We start from the raw sequence: 24,299 nt of genomic DNA, 5'->3' as shown, positions 1-24,299 counted from the left end.
ACACACAAAATGATGATCACCATTATTATTATTCTTCTTCTTCTATTGCGCTTTGTGGCGATGAATTTTCCTAAATCGCGATGCACACAGAGTTCTCCCTCTCTGGCCGAGCCCGGATATACGGACGCCACATGAAATCACGAAAGCTGTCACTCTCGTGAAAGAGGGGGTGGGGTGGTGACATAGATCAAATAAACGAGACTCCCGCGAATGAGATGCATTCACGGTAAATACTGCCGCATTTTGTTTCGAGATCGTTTGATTATATCGACTCTTAATATCTTCCGCGGCAGCTTTCACGAAAACGATTAACCCCTTTTGGCATCTGCCTGCCGCGACGAGAGTGAGGACTGGAAATGTTTGCTTTAATAACATTTGAATTTGTTACGTTCATAGGAACACACGTGATTACCAATACAAATCAGACTGTACAGTGATGATGATGATGTTGATAATGCTTTTATACAAATCACAATGGTGCTGGTGATGATGATGATGAGAGAGGGAATAAGTTATTGAATATAACAAACATTTTTTATGATCGTAACCACAGTGACAATGATAATCTATAAACTAATAAAACATTTTATTTTTATTTGACCAAGTAAGGCCCACTGAGCAATATAGCTCCTTTTCAAAAGTGACCTGGGCACAAATGACAGCTCTACAAAGTGGCTGATCACGTGTACATTTATAGCAGCCAAATGATCTAAACACACCTTTCTAAATCTGGAGAGAAAAACCGGAGGACCTGGAGAAAATTCCAGGCAAATTTTAAACATACAGGGCATCAGGGTCGGAATCGAAACCATAACCTCCTGCATACTTAGGGCCCGTCCATAAATGACGTCACGCAATTTTGGACAATGTTTTACCCCCCCCCCCCTTCGTCACACGGCGTCACAAAAAGTCAGACCCCCCCCCACCTCAAATATGACGTCACAAAGTTCTGCCCCCCCCCCCTCCCCAAAAAAATAAAACATGCTTCAAATCGCTTTAAACTATTGTCATTGTAGTGCGTATTTAATGTGGCGCTGCACTCAGATGTTGTAGGAGAAAACATTTATTAAAACGTCTATTTAATTAAGTAGAACGTGTTGTCTGTATTTATTTAAAGTTGCGCATTTTGATGTGACGTCACATTTCTCAAACCCCCCCCCCCTCGTCACACATCGTCACAAATGTCTGACCCCCCCCCCCCCCCAGGTGCGTGACGTCATTTATGGACGGCCCCTTAGCAAGGTAGTTAACATCTCGCCTTGGCAGCACCCCATGATCACCACGACGATGACAAAGATAACAGTGCCACTGATCGTGATGATGAAAATAACAATCGTGATGATGATGACGCGATCAGTTTGCGATCCGGCCAGCACAAATGTCTTTGCGCCTATTGTGAAAATTCGGTCACAGTTCCTATGATCACTGTTTGATTGCTTTTATGGCTTTATTTTGGTGATTTTTGAAAAGTTTTTCGGTTTGGCCATGTTTGTTTGTTGTAGTACAGAGTTAGACTGATGGCCTTAATCTAAGTTGTCTTGTGGTTGTTGTTGTTTGACTTGCATCCCACTGGGATTTTTTGCACACAGTGTTGGTGTACGGTGCTTTTTCTGCAATATTTTGCTGTCTTTTCTTGGATTTTCTGTTTGCACTTAGTCACATATTCCCTTTAACATGTTTTCTTGTTCATGTTTTTTTTGTTTGTTGCGGTTGCACCCGATTCAAGAGCCGAATGGCTCACAGGGCTATACCTAATAAATGAAACTTAAAACTTGAGCGGCTCACCCTGACGTAGAGATATCTCCGACGCGATGTCTGTCTCCCAGTCCCCGATTCCACATCGCTCTCATGCTCCTCCTTCTCCGGGTTCTCCAAGTCGCTCACAACGTCCTCGCTCTCTGTGGATTCGGCCTGCGGATCCTGGCATCGTGCAAGACAGAACGACAGGATCAGTGCGGGGAATCAGGGAGATTGTGTCATTTCACACCCGAGTGATCAGTTGCGAAACTCAGTTGCATGCAACTGAATCACTTATATGTGGACATCTCTGCAACCAGTTGCGAGCATCTTCTTGGTTCTTTCGGTAAAGTCACGTAGAATGGAAATAATAAAAAACTAAAAATAAAACATTATAAAATAATTCTCACGACGTTTCGGCCACAATGCAAGCAGCCATCCTCAGGTGGAGAACAGGTCTGTCGAGAAGACACCTGAGGACGGCTGCTTGCGTTGTGGCCGAAACGTCGTGAGAATTATTTTATTATGTTTAATTTTTATCATTTTATTATTTCCATTCTACGTGACTTTACCGAAAGAACCAAGAAGATGAATCCCTGCAGTCACGAAAGCTTTAAATCGAAACAGTTGAGAGCAGTTGCGCGCTGGGTTGCTTGCGGCAGAGACAGACCCCGCTTTGACTGGATCTGCTCGGCGATTTGTAGCGACACGTTTCATCGTGTGCTACACATTTGCCCGCTACGATCCCCCTGTTTAATTTGAAGGGGGCGGTAGATTCAAGATAATTTGGGAAATTACAAAAAGAGGTGTTCAGGATTTTTGTGCATTTTGAGGCCATCAGTGAATAATAAAGCCTTCGTTTAGAACAAGTCCGTCACTACAATGGTAATGGTGGTAGTTGACAGTGGTGGTGGTGGTTGTGCTGATGATGGTTTTATATGGTGGTGGTATGTGTGGGTGAGATTGTTGTAGTGGGGCGATGTAGTGCAGTGGTTAGCGCGCTGCAATACGAACCCAGCGACCCGAGTTCAATTCGCACTCGTGACCAATAAACGTGGCGAAGATCTTAACCTATTCCAGGGCCTCCCCGAGATCGACTCAGCCTCAAATGAGTACTTGGTGCGATGTGTAAACATTGTCACTGGGGAGACAAGAGCGGCCGGGCGTGGTTGCTGGACACGCAACCTCCTTATGTGCTGTGCTGGCCTTCAAAGATGCTCACTAACAGAACTTGCTCCATTACTCTATTCAGGCTATGCGGGGGAACTTTGTCTTGGTAGCCGGCCGTAGTGATGGTGATGGTGGATGCGGTAGTAGTGGGATTGGTAGTAATGGTGGTGGCTGTAAGTCATCATCATCATCACTATCCATGGGCAGGTAACCCATAGGTGTTCATTTTGTTGTAAGTTGCGGTAATGATAATGAAGTCAAACTCAGGGGTGTCTCTCTGCCGTAGCGAGCGAGGGGAGCGGGGTGCGGGTGAGACTCCGTGAGGGTTCCAGGTTCGCGATCATCGCCCGTTGGCTCCAGGTCACACAACCCACACCTTCTTGGCAGCCTCCATGCGCTTTCTCTCCCGCTCCAGTCTCTCTCCGTCAATGCGGTTGTCGTTGGTGTTCAGAACCACGACACCGTACCCTTCCTGCGGAAAGAAGTCACGACGTGATTTTATGGGTCATCGTTATCGTCGCCAGGCATGATCATTGGCACTGTTAGATGAAGGCCTCCCAAAGCCACCTCCGAATGTGTCGGTACTGCAATGTAACGAGGACAAACAGCCCCCGTATAGCAGAGGTCGCAACCGGGTACCCGATACCCTACCCGATACCCGGCTACCCGTACCCGGCCGGGTACGGGTACGGGTACCCGTTTGCGACCCTGGTGCGGCCGGGTACGGGTACGGGTGGGCCGTGAGTCACTAGTGAGCAACCGTTTGTCACTCATTTCCCAACGTCTTGTCTCTTCTCACAATTCAAGTTCATAGAATCAACCCACCCGCGCCTGCAACATGGCTTCATCCCTGAGGTCGCAATCGGGTACCCGATACCCGTACCCTGCCCGATACACCGAGGTCATTAACGGCGACAAAAAAAAACTGAGGGCGCACAGTGACTCCCGTCTTTAACTTCCCATTCACAGAGGATGTGCGGAGAGATACATTAAAGACACGAGTCACAGGGGTGTGATTATGGCGATGCATCTCAAACTATGGGCCCCATATAGTGATACCCGGCCGGGTACGGGTACGGGTAAGGAATTAAAACCCGTTTGCGACCTCTGCCGTGTAGCCTCAACAGACTGTTGGGGCAAGTGCCGTTAGCGAGCACCAATGAAGGCCGGCACGGTGCACAAGGGGGTGGGTGGCCAGCACCACGCCTGGCCGCCTTTGTCTCCCCAGTGACAATGTTCACACACTCCACCAGGTGCTCATTTACTGGAACAATGGAACAATCGATCGAGCGCCTGCATTCTAAATACAATTACATTGTCTGCATGCGTCCCATAGGCAGGACCTTAGCACAGGAACCATAAATAAGCTTCTGGCTATTGAATAGAGGAGCATTCGCAGAGCACTAGGAACTCCGTGGCAGGATAGGGTAAGCAACCTGGAGGTTCTGAATATAACGTGGTGGAATTAGTGCTACCGATGTAACCGGGGAAAAGAGGTTACAATGGCTGGGACAAAGTGTGCAGGATGTATGCACGTATGTTGAACGTCTTTCGCACCGTACGTAGCCAACCATCTTCGTCGGAGGTGCGGTCAAGAGGTCACCGCACCAAACAACGTTGACGTTATCGGCAAGAGGAGGTTGTGATGGGTGGGGTCCACGTGCATGGGATGGAACAGGGCAGAGTAAGCAACTCGGTGGTTGGGAATAAGACACGGTAGGAAAGTTTCACGGATGGATTCGGCAACAGGGGGTTGTGATCGGTGGGGGCAGGGGACGTGCGCTGGATGGAACAGGGCAGAGTAAGCAACTCGGTTGGTCGAGAACAGAACGTGGTAGGAGAGTGTTGCGGATGGATTCGGCAAGAGGATGTTGTGATCGGTGGGGCAGGTGACGTGTGTAGTGGGGGACGAGGGCAGGTCACGGAGATGGGCAGTGGGAGTGGCAACCAGGGGTCGGCGACCAAAGGGAAGACGTGAATCTTCTTGGTTCTTTCGGTAAAGTCACGTAGCAGAGAAATAATAAAATAATAAAAATAAAACATCATAAAACGACGTTTCGGCCACAACGCAAGTAGCCGTCCTCAGGTGAAGACCAGGTCTGTCGGGGAGACAGCATCTGAATGAAACACCACCACGCTTGGAGCGTATATTTAAGCTGGGTTGGAAGGGGAAGAGCGCCTTGACAAAATAATTTGCATATCAAGAGGAATTTAGCATATTTATGGGAAATGCAGATATGGGATTAGTACTACTTGTGAAATGCGTAGGAAGTGGGCGGGGGGTGGGGGGTTTCAAAGACGTGAAGCCGGCCGCTTGTGGTGATGGCACCGTGAGAGGGCGAACCCTGGAGGTCAGGTGGTTTTTGACTGCGAAAAAATCTGTGGAACCTGGCAGAGAGAAGGAAGCGATGGAGAGAGCTCTGGTGGCGTCAATGTAATTTTTGCTGTCGCGACCTCTTGCACGAGTTTGCTGCAGCGGTGGTATGATATGTTCAGCTCGAAGTGTCAAAGTGCCTCCATGTCAAAGGCAAGCTGGGCAGCATTCGTCTGTGTAGGCATCCCGTGAGCCAGTCGTAGACATTCTACATTCTCATGGCAGGAACTTGTCCCTGCATCGGACAACCATTGTTGACTTCCCGCAAAGCGACGCTCATCTTATCGAGCATGAAAGGAAGATAATCATGGGCTGAGTTGATCCCTGGAAGGGATTTGAACAGGACCGGTGAGGACCCTGAATGAGTACCTGGTGCGGCGTGTAAACATGAGCACTGGAGAGACAAAGGTGGCCAAGAGTGGTGCTGCTGATGCGGCGCCAGCCTTAATGGGTGCTCACTAACGATCGCTCGCCACCGCAGGAGTCCCTCCGGGCGACACAGGATATCTTTGACCGTGTGCGTGCGCGCGTGTGCGTGACGATAAGATCGTGTGAAAGGCCGGTTTAATAGTTAATGGGTTAACTCTAAACACAAAAAAAAACATTACATGTAAGGGCACATATTGCAATCAACTGGAAATTGGGCTGCCGACAAAAACGCTTGAGATTTAATCTCAATGACCCGAGGTCTCGTAGGCAATACGTGGGTCGCGTATCGATTTAAATAAATACATCTCACCGCTGCTAGCTTCACGTGCACCTCCGAGGGTGGACTAAGGCAAGTAAGGCAGGAGGCGGGTGTGAATAAGATTGAGTCGAGACTGTTAAACCGTCAAGTCTCTATGCGAGTCTACGGGTCTCTGTCGGAGTCTTTGGGTTTCTAAGCAAGCCATTGGTGAACAGGCTGACACCATAAACTCGCTCCACTAAACAACTCGGGTTAATCACGACTCAGTCTACGCTGGTCTGTGTGTGTGTGAGACTAAACAACACAATTTGGATTTACTGAGCATCTGAATGCAACAGCATCTATGCCAAACTTTTTTCGCAGTACCGAAGCCAACCTTGCTAATCAGACGGTGCGGTTTTAAAGTTAACTCATTTGAAGATCACAGCTTAGCAAGTTGATCACTCACCGATCTGTCTCTAGATGCTGTACCGACACGGTGGGCATGGTTAGTCTATAAAGACAGAGGGGCAGTCGGTCATAGGCAGAGGGAGGTCTTGAGTCTGGACTTGAACAGGGGCAGGGAGATGACAGCACTGATGGCGGGGGAAGGCGGGTTCCAGACAATGGACGCAGCAGAGGAGAATGAGCAACCTCCCACTGAGCTCACGCTCACCGATAATTTAACGTTGACATTGGGGGGGGGGGGGGGAGAGAGTGATGCGAGCTCATCTACTTATTTTATTACCCTCGACATTCCACAACGTCGTGCTTGAACGGGGCCCCACTGTGATGACGGAGCGCCCTCACCAATAACAGTCTGGCAGCCCAGCGGCGTGTGTTGCGCGCACAAAACAAGACGGGACGAAAGCCGGAGACCAGAGGTCGCAAACGGGTTTTGATTCCTTACCCGTACCCGGCCGCACCAGGGTCGCAAACGGGTACCCGTACCCGACCGTACCCGTACCCTACCCGTACCCGGCCGGGTACGGGTAGGGTACGGGTACGGCCGGGTACGGGTAGGGTACGGGTATCGGGTACCTGATTGCGACCTCTGGGATGAAGCCATGTTGCAGGCGCAGGTGGGTTGATTCTAGGAACTTGAATTGTGAGAAGAGACAAGACGTTGGGAAATGAGTGACAAACGGTTACTCACCAGTGACTCACGGCCTACCCGTACCCGGCCGCACCAGGGTCACAAACGGGTACCCGTACCCGGCCGGGTACGGGTAGCCGAGTATCGGGTAGGGTACGGGTATCGGGTACCCGGTTGCGAACTCTGCCGGAGACGGAATCGAGAGAATGAATTTGGGACGTAGCTACACACGGAGAGGCGAAAAGACAACGGGGGAATTCCGCGCATCCCAACGGCGGCAACATGTTCCATCGCACAAAGAGACGAGAGCGGAGAATCTGCGGTTTCCCCTCGCTCTGTGCGGGTTCGCTTTGTGCGATTTTGCGCTGTGAATGTGCGTCTAACCGACTTCTAGCCAAAATCCGCTTTACCGATGCGGCTTTAATTTCACCAGCGCGTGGCTATGCACGGTGTCAGGTCAATGAGACAACATTGACTTGACACTGTGTGCGCTCCACTAGGGAGGCAACCGTCTCACGCACAGTGATACAAAGACAGAGATACACACAGAGATACATACACTTAGAGATACATACAGAAACACAACACTGCATGTGTGCTGTGTGCGCTACTCGGTAGGCAGCCATCTCACGCACAGTGATACAAAGACAGAGATACACACAGAGATACATACACTTAGAGATACATACAGAAACACAACACTGCATGTGTGCTGTGTGCGCTACTCGGTAGGCAGCCATCTCACGCACAGTGATACAAAGACAGAGATACACACAGAGATACATACACTTAGAGATACATACAGAAACACAACACTGCATGTGTACTGTGTGCGCTACTCGGTAGGCAGCCATCTCACGCACAGTGATACAAAGACAGAGATACACACAGAGATACATACACTTAGAGATACATACAGAAACACAACACTGCATGTGTGCTGTGTGCGCTACTCGGTAGGCAGCCATCTCACGCACAGTGATACAAAGACAGAGATACACACAGAGATACATACACTTAGAGATACATACAGAAACACAACACTGCATGTGTGCTGTGTGCGCTACTCGGTAGGCAGCCATCTCACGCACAGTGATACAAAGACAGAGATACACACAGAGATACATACACTTAGAGATACATACAGAAACACAACACTGCATGTGTACTTTGTGCGCTACACGGCAGGCAGCTGTCTCGTGCGGTTTCGTTTTGTGTGATACCTTTTTGTGGATCGCATCTACAACCGCATAAAGCGAGGGAGTGGGGTGTTTGGTCTCTCTGGGAATTCAACACTCCACCGAAAGTGTATTTGTATGTACAGTAAAACCTTGGATTGCGAGTAACTTGGTCTGCGAGTGTATTGCAAGACGAGCAAAATTTTTAATAAATATTAATTTGATAAACGAGCGAGGTCTTGCAATACGAGTAGTGCGTGTATACGCTTTGTCTGCCGAGCGTCACGTGATCACAACTGATATACGAGTGCTTTGATATACGAGTGCTTTGATATACGAGTGCATTGGATTACAAACACGTTTCCGGAACGAATTATGCTCGCAATCCAAGGTTTTACTGTATGTTGAATTTATTTTGCACCGTACGTAGCCAACCGTGCTAATCGGAGGCGCGGATTTGTTCTACTCTACCACATTTGTGCATTTGTCCAACTCTACCACGCTGGCCAAACATCTCGCAAGAAGTGGGAGCCACCCACAACTTCATCCCACTGCACGCGACCGGTGGCTTCTGGGTTGCAAGTCCAGCGTGGCAACCACGACACCGCGGCAGCTGGCCACAAACATCTCCAGAGGTTTCAGCTCAGTGGTCCGACTCGGCCATTGTGAACCGACCTCCGCGATCAACCGGGGGGGGTCACAGCGGAATAAGAGCCGAGTTAATCCAAACCCTCGCCGAAAGAGGCGGCACTTCGGAATAAACCACGGAGGGGTGAAAAGGTTCCTGGCACTCGGGGAGGTCACGAGGCCGGGCACTCGACAATTAGGAACGAAACATTGAGACGTAAAATTCCGGAGGGCCATCCGAGCGAGCGAGCGAGCGGGCGAGCGAGCAGGGCCTGGGCATCGTGACTTTGCGGGGGCGGCGGCGATGGACGCCGGCGAGGAGAGACCTCGCGTGGACTTGAGGGCGTAATTGGGCACGGGCGGCACAAGCTAGCGACCGTTAAACAAAAAAAAGCACAGCGAAAGCCCTAACCCTTGAATTAAACACAAATACCCAATTGCCGTTTTAGTGAGTGGTTCCTAATTAAAAGAAAACAGAGGCGCAGATATAATGGTGCGATGCCAAACGGTGGACTAATCATTTGCAGGAGTTGACTATGTGCGTGTGAGTGTGTGTGTGTGGGAGTGGTGGGGATAATGGTTAGCACGCTGTGCTACGAGCCCTATGACCCGAGTTTGATTCCCGCTCACGGCCATCACCTGTGACAATTGTCTGAACCGTTCCTTGGCCTCCTCTAGGTCGACTCAGCCTCATATGAGTACAGTGTGTAAACATCATTAATGGAGAGACAAAGGCGGCCGGGAGTGGTGTTGGCCACCAACCCCCTCGTGTGCTGTGCCAGCCTTCATAGGTGCTCACGAACAGCACTTGTCCCAAAGAGTCTGCTAGGACTATACGGGGGCTCTTTGTCTTTGTCATGTCTGAGGTGGGGGGGGGGCGATCCTACGTAGAGACTGACCCCCACCATGGAAACGTGGAGTTCCCACTCCTGGCTCTGAATTTCCACCGCATTGCTCGTTTGAACGTGGACATTATTTCACTTTGTAGCCGAGTAACAAACCGCGTTGCTGTTGTTCTCCAACATCTCTTCCCGTGATGTCCACAATCCACTGTTGGATTACAGCCGCCCCACGCCACGGAGGTCACGGGGGTTATTTGGACATACTTCACGCCGGTCAGTACGGGTTGGTGAAGGCTGGGAGAAAATTGGTGGGAGCATAGAAATACAGTGCAACAATGGATTTTTCTACACCGCCCTCTGCTGCCCAGAATTTAGTTCCCCGCAGCCACCCACAGCAACCTGTTTGTGCATGGCAGTCGCCCATCCCAGCACTATTTGCTCAGCTTCCAAAATCTGATGAGATCAGGCGCATTTCCAGTGGCTTGGCCATAGGCTTATGGCTATGACCAGGCTATGACCAACATAATATATTTAATCACAACCCCGTTGATCCGCTGCTGGATGAAGCCCTCCCGACGTCATGCTCAGTGGCGCGAGCATTATCTCAAACCAGCTGCGACGCGACCCCTCCCCTGGGCCCTTCGCCAGCCCACACTGACCAAAGTGGTGAAGTATGGTCGAATCTAAAAAAAGAGAGCGCTACAATAAAGCATTGTTATTAAATTTCTGATATAAAAACACGAAAAAACCTCCCCCCAAACCACAGACCACGGGTTGCCAAAGCATTCGACCACCTGTTGCAACGATGTTGTTATTAACCGCGCAAGGCCCATAACTCACGGTGTCACCCACCATCAATCACACTGCCTCCCCACGCTCCGGGGTCACGGCACGTACGGGGAGGGGTGGGAGCGGAATGGGGAGCGCGGGGCTCAAGACAAAGTGCTTTAGTTAGCACGGGTTACCGTAGGTCAGCGCAGGTCAGGGCGGCTTATAGCCAAGCTCTGGGGCCTCGCACAGTCACGTTTACGGGTCTCAAAATGTTTTGTGTGTGTGCGACAGAGTTTTTTTTTTTCTCTCGTCCGCTGGTTATGTTTCCAATCTGCGCTGTATCGGTAGTCATTAAGGGAATTTACATCCAGGACTCCTCGCAGGGAGCAGCGCACACACGCACACGCGCGCATACTGCCGTGTGTCAAGCAACGGCCCTGGGAAGTTGATGTCACGGAACTATTTCTCAAGTCAACTCGGTAGGCCTCTTTTTCCACGCTAGGCGCAGCTTTTTACATGCCCTGCAAAGAGTGTTTGTTGCATGTCCATCATACTGATATGTTTAAATTCTCAAAGCTGGAGTTTAGCTATAAAAAGAAACGAAAAACAACTAAATGTAAAAGCGTTTTTGTGCAGCCATTACTATAACAATTAGAATTAGCGTTATTCGTGATTGGGCTACAATTGAGAACCCATATTAATCACACCAGCCTACGTGAGTCTATGGGTCTCCACATGAGTTTAGGGGTTTCTATGCGAGCCTATGGGTCTCTGCGAGTCATTGATGATCGGGCAGAGACCACAAACTCTCCACACTTGAGAACCCGGATTCACCAAGGTTTGGCGGTCAAAACCTGGAATCGCACCCAAGATTCTCAGGGGGTACTCGCTCAACAAATCTGGCGCAACAGTATGCCCCCTTGAGCCTCCCAACCATCTCTCTACGGGTTTTTTTAAATCCACGCTTACTTGAACACCAGTCTTGCAAGAAGGGAGGTCACGAGTTTTCACTCACACCGCTGGAAATGCCAGTGTGACAAATAATGATACCTCTGCCATGAACCCCGCAGGGGTCAACTGCATAAGGGCACAATTTAGCTCATGAAGGAGACAGGGCATTGAGCAATATGTGCATACTTCACAACTGTAACCGTAATAGAGGGGGAAACAATCTATCTGTGCGAGTGTGTCGGAGCCAAAGTGTGGTGGTTAGCGCACTGCCCTATGAACCTAGCACCCAGAGTTCATGGGTACGCGCTAATGGCACTTGCCGTGACAGTCTGTTACGGCTAAACGGGGCATCTGTATCTCTGTTTGAGCAGGGAGCAGTAGTGTAGCAGTTAGAACACTGCGCTACGAACCTAGCGACCCCAGTTCAAGTCCCGCTCACAGCCAACAACAGTGACGATTGTCTAAACCGGTGCTTGGCCATCTGTATGCCGACTTGGCGTTAAATGAGTACCTGTCGCGCTGTACACATATCAGCAGTGGGTGCGGTGTTGGCCGCCTACCCACTCGTGGGACGTGCCGGCCGTCATAATAATAATTTACAATGACCCAGAAGTTGAACACGAAATTTAGCAGTCTTTTGAAATACGTGGTCAACAAGGTTAGTGTCTGACTGTGTTGTTGGCCGACTGGTTTTGCATCACATTATGTTTCTAAGGTTTGTTGAGTTCACGTCTCCCATCTTCTTGTTGTTGTGGTTTGCCTCCGTGCAGTTTACCGTTCTCTGTGTGGGCTGTGTGCTTGGTGTCCCCTTGTGTGTTCCCTTGCTGTGTGTTTTGCCCCATTTCCACCTGATGATGATCGCGTGTGTTGCGTTCGAAACGTCGTGATTTATTTTTATTTTATTTAGTAAAATTTTATTTTATTTCTACATACGTGACTTTACCGAAAAAAAACAATGAGTTACATTTACTCGGAAGGCGCCGCCTTACACTAATGCCTCAAGATGTTCGCTAATAGCACTTGCCCCAACACAAACATCTGTTCAAGACTATACAGGTGGATGTTTGTCTTTGTGGTTGCAGTGGGCAAAGGTCGAGTAGAGCAGCAGCTAGTGCACTGAACTGCGACCTTATTATAATAAAAACACATTCCTGTGGAGAGAGCTGGTAGGAACGTTGGGTTGCTCGGTCAATGGCCAGGGTCAACAGCGACGTGGTGTATTCCGCAAATATGGCCGACTGTGAGGGCGGGCACAAGCCGGCGTGAGTAGGTTAAACGTTGAGTTGTATAAGGGCACCACGGGGTGACCAGCCCCTCCCCACCCAGCCCCACCCTCCCCTCCCCACCCTCCCTTCCCCACCCAGCTCCACCCTCCCAAACCAGCCCCACCCCACCCTCCCCACCCAACCCCACCCTCCCCACCCAGCCCCTCCCTGCACGACGGACATAATAATCCCCTGTGGGCTGGTGTAACCAGGAGGTTCCTACCAGTATTACATTTTATATCGCGTCATTCATGCAATTGCATCCAACAATGCAGTACATCAATTATCCAATTCAGTACACAGATCATAAAAAAACTAAACCCCACTACTTGAATGAATACATAAATTACGAGAACAAAAAAAATACACATAACAAAAAAAATAATCGCAGTGAAAATTAATTAATTAATTAAATCCGTTCAGTCTCCATACCCCAAGTTCCATTCCTGGCTATGATGAACATCAGTGGTGACCGATATCTCACAAACCCCCCTCCCCAAACACATATTATGGACACAATATTGTCCGCTTACATATTTAATTATACTCTCCATGGTTGCTGATTGGTTTCTGTTCATGTTTCATAATGTTGCATCAAACTAGGACCCAGACCTCAATGGGAGGTGAGTCCTTGCTTGTAACATGTGGCAGTTCCACAACGTCGATTCAATTAAGTCGAAAGCAGGACAGTGTTTGCTTGTCCTGAATCAATGCTGCTGAAATGACTCACTCCGACATGGTCGTGGGGCAATTGGGCTTTGTGAAAAATACTTCCATTTTTTTGTGGAGAGATATATGAAGAAATAGCCCGCTTATATATTTTGTCATTCATATTCTGCGCAATACTAATGACTATCTTCTTGGTTCTTTCGGTAAAGTCACGTAGAAGGGAAATGTGGAAATAATAAAATAATAAAAATAAAACATAATAAAATAAAATTCTCACGACGTTTCGGCCACAACAGAAGCAGCCGTCCTCAGGTGAAGAAACAGAGCTGCCAAGCTTAGCAGTGTTCATTGGAGCGCTGTCTTTCCAACAGTTTCTTCACCTGAGAACGGCTGCTTGTGTTGTGGCCGAAACGTTGTGAGAATTTTATTTTATTATGTTTTATTTTTATAATTTTATTATTTCCCTTCTACGTGACTTTACCGAAAGAACCAATACGATGAATCCCTGCAGTCACAAAAGCTTTAAATCGAAAACTAATGATTATGTTGGAGAGTGCCAAGTGAGATGGTAACTGGCAAGAGTCTGTGGCGAGTGGTAAATGCCTGGGTCAGGTGAGCGTGATGTCATCCCCGTCCCTGGGGATAGGCCAGAGGTCGCAACCGGGTACCCGTACCCTACTCGATACCCGGCTACCCGTACCCGGTCGGGTAAGGGTACGGGTAGCCGTTTGCGACCCTGGTGCGGCCGGGTACGGGTAGGCCGTGAGTCACTGGTGAGTAACCGTTTTGTCACTCATTTCGGGTAGGGTACGGGTAGGGAACGGGTACCCGTACCCGGCCGGGTACGGGTACCCGTTTGCAACGCTGGTGCGGCCGGGTACGGGTACGGGTAAGGAATCAAAACCCGTTTGCGACCTCTGGGATCGGCTGCCCTCCGATTTAAACGACTGCCACATCTGAGCCGTGCCGTTTGCAAATGTGAACAACTTAGTCATGAGCTCCCCCTAGTTGCTGAGGAACGGAAATACGTAACGATGGCAATTAGCAAGGCATGTGACGAGGACTCTAGGTTCCCCAACACGTTCCTTCGGAGTGGGCAGGTAGGAACTTGGTTGGACGGCGCATTCGTGCACGACAGACAAATATGCACGACAGACAGAGATATAATCCCTGGTGGGCAATGTGGAACCTGTTGTTCCTATCTGTATTAAAATACATTCGTGAGGCCCATGCCACGCGTATCACAGTGCGTGCATCAGACTCGGTGGTTTAAGCGTCACAAATATACGACGCAAATGAGATGCTGTGATGCCACATTTAGGCTAATGGAGAGAACAAAACTTTACAGCAACGGAACGATAGGACAAATGCGATGGTAAAAAAGGCAATAACATAATCATTGACTCCTGAACGTATTTTGCCACAATTTATCAAGTTGCCAAGGAGATGTGCAGTGAGTACTTCGTGCCTGGTAATGAGTGAAGAACTCTCGTCCCATTTCCTTTATTCATGTCAATGTTTCTGATCCGTACGTCACAGCAGAAAATGTGCACCGATTACAAATGTTCGTATTTAGGCATATTGATGTCTACGTTGTTTCTCAATACTAAGTTCAGTTTTATAAAAATACAATAAACTGCGCTGGTATGCCTCTTTATTTCGTAATTTAGATTCCGCTGTCTTTAAGACCATCGAAATGTGGAACTTTTTTCGTGCCATACAAAGCCAACCGCGCTAATCAGAGGTGCGCGGGGAGGACAGCAAACTAAACACAAAAAGCAGTTCAAAAGAAATGAGTTTTCAATCTAGATTTTAAAATGCATAGCTCCATTGACTTCCTAATATTGGAAAGGAAGAGCATTCCAGACGGCCGCGGAAGCGTATCTAAAAGCGCGCAATGCAGTGACCGTCTTTGTTCGACGGCTAGCCAAGAAGCCGCAGCTGCAAGGATGAGCGGAGTTCGCGTGATGGTTTCTGCTCCTTGACGAGATCAGCAAGGCATTGTGGTTAATTTGTGGCAAGCACTTTGTGGGTAATTAGTGCGACCTCACAATGTATTTGTTCGGCAACCAAAAGCCACGGTTCCAGCCACGCAAATGTGCAATATCCAACATGGAGATGAGTGCCACTCCAAGACACTTTCTTCTTTGACTTTGGCGTTTTTTAAAGCGATATTTAGTTTTACTCAAATGTTCCACAAATGGATTACAATCTAGATTACAATGTTTTAACAACAAAATACCCTCAGAGGTGGCTGGGTGGCTCAGAGTTCAGAGGTCAGAGCGCTGAGTCAGCACTGCTGAGATCCTCGGCCCCAAGTCTGGTTTCAGCCGCCTGTGATGTAACCGAGTTTTATAGTGGATTGGGTTAAATTTAGTTCCGTGATTAATATGGCTGAATTCCTCCTCTGAGAATTCAATTATGGTTTGGCTGTCAATCACAGATCATTGGTCTCATATGCAGTGGGTGGAAAGCAGAGGTCGCAATCGGGTACCCGATACCCGTACCCTACCCGATACCCGGCTACCCGTACCCGGCCGGGTACGGGTACGGGTACCCTTTTGCGACCCTGGTGCGGCCGGGTACGGGTACGGTAGGTCGTGAGTCACTGGTGAGTAACCGTTTCTCACTGATTTCCCAACGTCTTGTCTCTTCTCACAATTCAAGTTCCTAGAATGAACCCAGCCACGCCTGCAACATGGCTTCATCCCAGAGGTCGCAATCGGGTACCCGTTACCCGTACCCTACCCGATACCCGGCCGGGTACGGGTAGCCGGGTATCGGGTAGGGTACGGGTACCCGTTTGCGACCCTGGTGCGGCCGGGTACGGGTAAGGAATCAAAACCCATTTGCGACCTCTGGTGGAAAGGTGCCGCCCTCTACTCTGTGGATGGATTTTAAAGGTCGCTCTGCGATATCCACTTCCGTGGGCCATTCTCTAGCGTGGACGGGGGGGTGGGGGGGGGCTGCATTGCCGTGAGATTTCCGAACGGATTCTTCGTCTCACGACGCCGATGGCAAAAAAAAAACTACAAAAATCCGAATAAAATTTGACGGAAAGAAAAAGAGCGAACGAAGAAAAAAAATCACGCTACCATACATCGATCCACCAATTAAGGACAGAGGTGTGGGATCGTGTGCTTCGCGCGCTTGATCGCCCCGCGCTCAATCATCGTGAAAGGTTAGGCGGCGCGCAAGAGGCGGTAAGAAAAGTCCCAAACTCTCAACGTGTCAGCGCTTGTGCAGCGAAAAATAACGTGAAACCCCGTGACACCCTCGGAGCGTAATCGTCAAGAGGGCATTCGGCAATTGACAGCTGCACCGTGGACTTCAAACCATCAGGGATATGTGCATGCGTTTAATCAGTTGGGATGGAGCGGTAGTGCAGCGGTTAGCGCACTGCACTACGAACCCGATTCCCGCTCACGGCCAACACCAGTGACGATTATCTGAAACGGTCCTGTGCCTCCCCTAGGTCGACTCAGCCTCAAATGAGTACCTGGTATGGTGTTTAAACATCACCACTGGGGAGACAAAGGTGGCTGGGCTTGGTGCTGGCCACCCACCTCTGTCGTACGCTGTTCCGGCCTTCATAGGCGCTCGCTAACAGCACATTTGCCCCAAAGGTCTGTCAAGGCTACACGCGGGATCTTTGCCTTTGATCAGTTTATTTGTCACAATATGTCACAATGAAGAAAAAAAGCGTTTACTAAATATAAAAATATAAACAATCTCATTTTGTAGGCATTACATCTCAGACAAAAACATTGTCTGTTCACTGTTGACAGAGAAATGTTCCACCGTTTGACAGGACGAGACATTTCGCAGAATTAGGATCATTTTTTTAGGGAGCCGATTACTGCTATGCTGATTATTACGTCTGTCTGCGTATCTGTGAGTGTGCGAGGGCACTTGGTGTGTTTGCATAATAATCACAATACAATGTTAACGTGGATCGGTATTGCATCGAACTGGATTTTGAAGCATCGTGAGAGGTGGCGACAGGCATGGCGAGGCCTTCATCCAGCAGTGGATTGACCACAGCAAACGACGAAGACGATGCCCAGTGCGGTAAGTGCACGTGTGCGTTGGGAGCGTGAGCATGAGGGTGTGAGCCTGCACACCTTACACATGCGTGAGTGCGTCTGTGCGTGCATTTGCCCGTTTCTCTGCGCACAATTCGTCGTTAAGCCCAATCGCCCAACGAAACAAAGGCTGTCTGAATGGACTGGCTTGGCATCTTGTGAACATGTATTTTGCTGCAGATGGGTGCGCAAATCGGAGCTTGGTGTAATTCAAGGGCGGTAAACCTTCACAGAATATTCAGTGTGTTTGCGTGACATTGCTGTGGAAGTATTTCATTTGATCAATTGCTGATTTGGATCGGCTGCAGTCCTTCCACATGCGATGCCAAGCAAGCCCTCTTGGCGTCCGACTGTTCGACTTCGTTGTGTCTTTGATGGAATGCCTCCATGTACGAGCCGGTCTCCTCGCGATCAAGAACTTATTATCCGTAGGAGGTTTTTTTTTTTTTGGGTTAGATCGCGTAAATATATGAAAGTGTCGTGAAAACCCGCCGCCACCCGACACAGCCAACTAGTAAGGGTTGTCACGTAAACAGAACGTGGCCAATTCGGCACTAGTACAGCACTAGTGTGTAGTGTAGTGTATAGTGTAGTGTATAGTGTAGTGTACTAGTACAGCACTAGTGTACAGTGTAGTGTATAGTGTAGTGTATAGTGTAGTGTACTAGTACAGCAGTAGTGTATAGTGTAGTGTAAAGTGTAGTGTATAGTGTAGTGTATAGTAGTGTATAGTGTAGTGTACTAGTACAGCACTAACCGGTCTGTTGGAGTGCCACATTTACAATCTGAGCACGACGTTTTGCCACTAATTACAACCAGCTTCATCAGGCGGGCGGTGGCAGGTTTCAACGACACATTTATATATTTACATGATCTAACCCAAAAAAAAACCTCTATCATGGATGATTTTGGTCGCGAAAGCCTATGACGTGTTAGAGAGCTTATTAGTGCCAGAGAGGCGGCTGTCACTCTGCAGACGCGTCGCCCCGCCAAACTGCGCACTTCGGCTGCTGGCAGTCGATGTTCAAAGCAGACTGCGACCCTCGAACGAATGGCGCCGTCCACGTGATCACTCCCGCCCCCCACCCCCCTTCCCCCGGGTAAGAGAAATTACTCGTGACACGGGAACAGCGGCAAGGACTGGTTTTTGTGAATGCTGTCGCAAGAGGTCGCACGGCTGGAGCAACGGCCCTTTGCTGACTATGCGCGATGATTGATTGATCGTTGCACGCAAACAATCGCGGTGGTAACGGGCTCATTTTTAACAACATTTAACCGACGTGGATATGAGTGGGGAAACGAACATATGGTTACCAGCTCTGAGGCCAGAGGCTGGGAATCTTTGATCCGCGCGTTTCCATTTCAAACGGCCTGGGGCCACACGAGACCTATCGCTTTGAAACAGCCCCAACAATTATCCCTCACTGCAAGCATTTTAGCCGCGTTATTCGAATGCTAGGGGAGAATATTTCCAACCTGGAAACTCCCGTTTCTACTTTTAGCGTGCCGAGTCACTTCCGCCACTACAAATGCGGCGGGGTGCGGTGCCGTGCCGGTATGAATATGTGCTCGATAACACTTGTCTTTGTGGTCCATAAGGGCCTCTTGCAGTGACAGATGTGACCAAGGTGTGTGTTAATGTGTAGTCTCTTCGAGTTAAAACCTATTGAGCTAAAAATGCAATTTTTCCAAGGCAACTCGGCTGGCAATCAAATTTACATACCATTGGCAAAGGTATTTTAATATCCTACCCACCCCCTGTCCTAGAAAAGCTGAGTGGGGAAGCATTACCTACACAGCTGGGCTGTCCGATTATTTACATCATTGATTACTCTACCGAGTATCGGTTTCATCACTCAACTAATCAGATAACACGAAAGCAGTCGGGGGGAAATCGTTTTGGTCACCTGTCCCATGTGTGCCGCTGGACGGGAGGTTAAAGGTGGGGCTTGGTAACGTTACCAGTGCACATTATCGTCTGCGTCATGCCCACGCTTGAAGGTGGCGTCCCACCTTCGGGAGACGGGATATGAAGTCGGCCACCAGTTTTAATGGGGACCTGAGTAATCGACCACAAAAAAACACCATTGGTACCTCATTTGGCAGTAAAAATATGATAATTGGTGTTTTACCCTTCTATCTGGCAACAAAACTGACACCTTTTTTACAAGGAGTCATGTTTACACAGACCACTGCAGTCATAATGCAAAAAAAAATAGATAGATAGAAGGGTAAAAAAACAATTATCATATTTTTACTGGCAAATGAGGTTCCAATGGTGTAAATGCTTACGCCGAGCTCTCATACTCTGATGGTGCATTGTCTTTGAGTTGTGCGCCTTTTGGCGTCATCTGGTCCAACCCATGTGAGACTAGGCTCTAAGGAAAGCTGACTCGGGTGTGGACCAATCAACTTCAAGGACAGTGCACATTATCAGAGTTATGTTTTTTGTTTGCATTATGACTGCAGGTATTGTGGTCTATGTAAATATGACTCCTTGTAAAAAAGGTGTCAGTTTTGTTGCCAGATAGAAGGGTAACAAACCAATTATCACAAAAAAGCAGTTGATGACAATGTTAAGGCAGGTTGTGAAGGGTGGGACGGTGCTTGCGGGGTTAAGGAGGGAAGGTTATCGAGACAGGCATTGGAGTTGCACCCTCCACGGATGGTGATCCAACAATTACACTGGTCAACACACTTTTTTCTGGCATAAGTTATTCCAACGATTTTAATGTAATTTTGGGGTGCTGATTCCAAATCTGGCATCAGTTTTTGTCCATCACATCAGGTTTTTGAGATATCAAATATAGCATTTTCAATAAAAACTGCAGAAGAAAAATATTAAATAAATGTGGATATCTACATAAAATGATAGTATAAACACACTATCCTAAAAATAAGTCAATGAAAATGGGGTATGCCGATAGCATAAAAATGAGATGTGATAGAGCAAATCTGAGATCAGATTTGGAATTAACACCCTGAAATGAGTCCAAAACAGCTGCAAAAGTCCAGGCAAGAAAAAAATGTTTTTTTTTTGTTGACCAGTGTTATAGAACGGGGCTTGGCCACGCTGGAGTGACATAAGGGGGAGGCAAACGGGGGTTTGGGGCTGTCGTGGTGATTCGGGTCCTGGCTGTCATCGCTGTCATCGCTGCCATCTCTGTGTCATCATTGTCGCTGCATAGCCAGCCGGCTATACAGCATTCATCGTTTTTTTTTTGTTGACCAGTGTTATCTCTTAATCATCGTCACGGCCTAAGAGCCGTAAAGTCCCAGCTCCAGTTACCTCCATGGCTCGCTTGATGTAGGGGATCTGAGTGCCGGAGTCGAGGCAGTCGTTGATGATGAGTCTCCGAGCCCACTGACCGGCTCGCACCACTCCGCTCCCGTGAACGAGCAGCAGCAGCTTCTCCTGCTGCAGCGCCCCAGGGCTCATGAAGATGAAGCTGAAGGGTTCATTGTCATTGATGGCGTCGACCTGCAAACCCCCGAGCACCCGCCGGAGAAAGTTCCGTCAGAGGTCGGTCCGCCCGTCTAATGTTTACACGCTTCATTACAGGCTGAACTTGTGCATCTGTAATAATAGTCTTGGAGACGACTTTCGGAATCGGTCCTTTTATTTAATCCAGTTCACAATTACTCCCCGCTGCTGGTAGGCAACGGGAAGTGGACAGACGGACCACGAGAGACGCACCGCCACGTGGCACTCGGAGCCCCGCTCGCGCGTGGCCCCTCTCTTCCTTCGTTCCTCATCTGACCACGTGTCGTTCATCTCTCCCCTTATTTAATGCCTGGGTCACGTGGTACGCTCCAGCCAATCCTTGGTAGCCTGCGCCGAATCTTCTAGATTCCCCATCAACTCCCGGGACCACGCCCCTGACTTGTCTTCCCATTGGCTGAGGCCAAAACCAGCAGAACCAATCACCCTAGCTGGCACCCCTCGATCACGCCAGGGCCATGCTCCCAGGCTCTCCCCCCATTGGCTGTAAAGCAGGACCGGCAGAGCCGATCACCACATGAGCCGGACATAGGCTCTTATTACACATCTATTGTCTCGAGCAGTGGTTCGCAACCTGCGGTCCCGCAAGGCCATAGGAAGTCGTCCATGGAACTGTTGCAAGACACTAAGCTTCGGAGTAGTTTAACATTTTAAAAATGTCTTACTGGTGGATGGTGGTCTGCGAAATAGTTGTGTGTGTTGACAGCGGTCAGCGGGTTAAGAAAAGTTTGGGAACCACTGGTGTAGAGACCCGTCAAAGACTGGTCTGTTGGACTATTGGTCTATTGCCAGTCGGTCTAAAGACTCTTTGGTTCATCTTCTTGGTTCTTTCGGTAAAGTCACGTAGAATGGTCTGTCGACAGACCTGTTCTCCACCTGAGGACGGCTGCTTGCGTTGTGGCCGAAACGTCGTGAGAATTATTTTATTATGTTTTATTTTTATTATTTTATTATTTCCATTCTACGTGACTTTACAGAAAGAACCAAGAAGATGAATCCCTGCAGTCACGAAAGCTTTAAATCGAAAGACTCTTTGATGGGTGTAGCCCAAGGGTTATAAAGAAGTGGCCAGGGCTAGTGATGTTAACCTGAGAAATTAGCATGTAAAAGTAAGCTAGGATAGCGGCCTCCTAGATGAGGGCACGGCAGTGGCTATGTTAATGTGAGAGAATAGCATGATGTTAGTGTGAGAAATTAGAGGGCACGGAAGTGGCTATGTTAATGTGAGGGATTAGCATGATGTTAATGTGAGAAATTAGAGGGCACAGAAGTGGCTATGTTAATGTGAGAGATTAGCATGATGTTAATGTGAGAAATTAGAGGGCACGGAAGTGGCTATGTTAACGTGAGGGATTAGCATTATGTTAATGTGAGAAATTAGAGGGCACGGAAGTGGCTATGTTAACGTGAGGGATTAGCATGATGTTAATGTGAAAAATTAGAGGGCACGGAAGTGGCTATGTTAATGTGAGGGATTAGCATGATGTTAATGTGAGAAATTAGAGGGCACGGAAGTGGCTATGTTAATGTGAGAGATTACTAGATTAGCATGATGTTAGTGTGAGAAATTAGCCTGTAACTGTAGAAAATAAGGAGAGCGGCCTCCTCGACGAGGGAGTGGAACCCAACGGGTGTAATCCAAAGGACATGTGAGCATGAGAGAACTAAGAGAGAGACACAGAGAGCATGAGATAAACGTGGTACATTACACAGCAATGTAGAGGATACATAAACTGTGAATGTTTTACACTCACAGGAACGTAATGCTTCTCCAGTCCACATTCCTTCACCAGAAGTTCGTAGACATGCTCGGTTATGACCTAGAAATTGACACAAGACAACAACACAACAGTGTTAGGCGGTGTGCTCTGAGCAACAGGTGGAAATTCCACGTTACTATGGTGGATGACAGTCTATTCTTAATACAACAACCACTGTTGACTTCCCTGCACCAAATGTTGCAGCCTTACCAGGTGGTACTCATTTTCTCCACCCCATATATATATGATCATGATAATGATGATAATTCTGCTAAAGACCATCCGCCATAGCGTGGGCTTGACTGCGGCCTTATGCTCCACAGGGAGCGAAGAGTAAGTAAGATGATGATGATGAGTAATAGAGAATAGGGAAGAATTATGAGTTTGAACTCAAACTATTTCATGCAGGAGGTGAAATGGATCTTAAATAAGCGTAATCAATATTTTTTGGGTCTTTCAGTAAAGCCACGTAAAAAGATAGCGGGAGAGCTGCCTCAGCACTTGATAACGATTGCTCGTGTTGCGATCGAAACGTCGTGATCTTTTTTTTATTTTTCTATCTACATGGCTTTACCGAAAGACCCAAAGAATATGATTTCCTGCAGTCACGAAAGCTTTAAGTCATGATTTAAACTTAATCGAATATAAATTACAGGTGCCTGGGGTTTCATAACGGCAGTGTCAGAGGTGCTAATCCAACACTGCTAAAATTCCTAGACCCAGAACCAAACAAACGTGATTAAACCAGGTTCCACACATCCTTGACTAAACTGGGTTCTCGAAACCGGATAGTTGATGGGTCTTAGCCTGGTCACCAATGACTGCACAAAAAAAACATAAAAATTAAATGTTTCCATGAAAATTTGCGCAACTCAGCTTTAAGTAAGACAATTCATACACTGCTAGAAAACGAAACTATTTTTTATTTTACCAGGTAAGGAACCACTGAACTATTTTAGCTCTTTCTTAGAAGCTACCTGGCCACAAATGATAGCTCAACGAAGTGGATTATCACGTGGAAAATTATAGCAGCCAAAGACTCTAAATGCATCTTTCTAAATGTGAAAGGAAAAAGTGGAGGAACTGGAGAAAAAGCCACACAACTACGGGGAGAAAATGCATACTCCAAGGTTGGAATCGAACCCACGACCTCCTGCATACCAGGCGAGATAGTTAACATCTCCTAGCCACCGTGGGGTCCAACAAAGACAAAGATCCCCTGCATAGCCTGAACAGACGACAGGAGCAAGTGCTGTGAACGAGCACCTATCAAGGCCGGAACGGCACACGAGGGGGTGGGTGGCCAGCATTACGCCCGGCCGCCTTTGTCTCCTTAGTGGCGATGTTTACACACCACACCAGGTACTCGATTTTAGGTTGAGTAGATATAGTGGAGGCCCAGGACCGGTTCAGATAATCGTCACTGGTGTTGACCGTGAGCGGGAATCGAACCCGGGTCACCAAGTTTGTAGCGCAGCGCGCTAACCGCTACACTACCGCCCAACTCACACGCCATGACCAGCGAGCGACCAAATCACCTTTTAAGGCGCCCGGTCTCATCCGATCTAAGCAGCTCAGAACAAGCACTGTTGACATCTTACAATC

The 24,299-nt window shown here is 48.3% G+C and overlaps 1 protein-coding gene across 3 annotated transcripts in view; it reads right to left on the bottom strand.

Moving 5' to 3' along the window:
* The window catches only part of LOC144734928 (cotranscriptional regulator ARB2A homolog), a 56,001-nt gene that overhangs the window by 20,838 nt on the left and 10,864 nt on the right, over nt 1-24,299 (bottom strand). For all 3 annotated transcript variants that reach the window (XM_078617388.1, XM_078617389.1, XM_078617386.1), the window contains 4 exons: nt 22,689-22,754; nt 20,722-20,913; nt 3,284-3,379; nt 1,786-1,920 (listed from right to left, as the gene is read on the bottom strand). In XM_078617388.1, the coding sequence (XP_078473514.1) occupies nt 1,786-1,920; nt 3,284-3,379; nt 20,722-20,913; nt 22,689-22,754 (489 nt within the window). The remainder of the gene's footprint in view (nt 1-1,785; nt 1,921-3,283; nt 3,380-20,721; nt 20,914-22,688; nt 22,755-24,299) is intronic.

This window comes from Lampetra planeri, chromosome 53 (genome assembly GCF_965212315.1).
Source record: "Lampetra planeri chromosome 53, kcLamPlan1.2.h2, whole genome shotgun sequence".
Lineage (NCBI taxonomy): Eukaryota > Metazoa > Chordata > Hyperoartia > Petromyzontiformes > Petromyzontidae > Lampetra > Lampetra planeri.
Note: the sequence above shows the minus strand (reverse complement) of the source record. Positions and strands in the feature narration are given on the sequence as shown.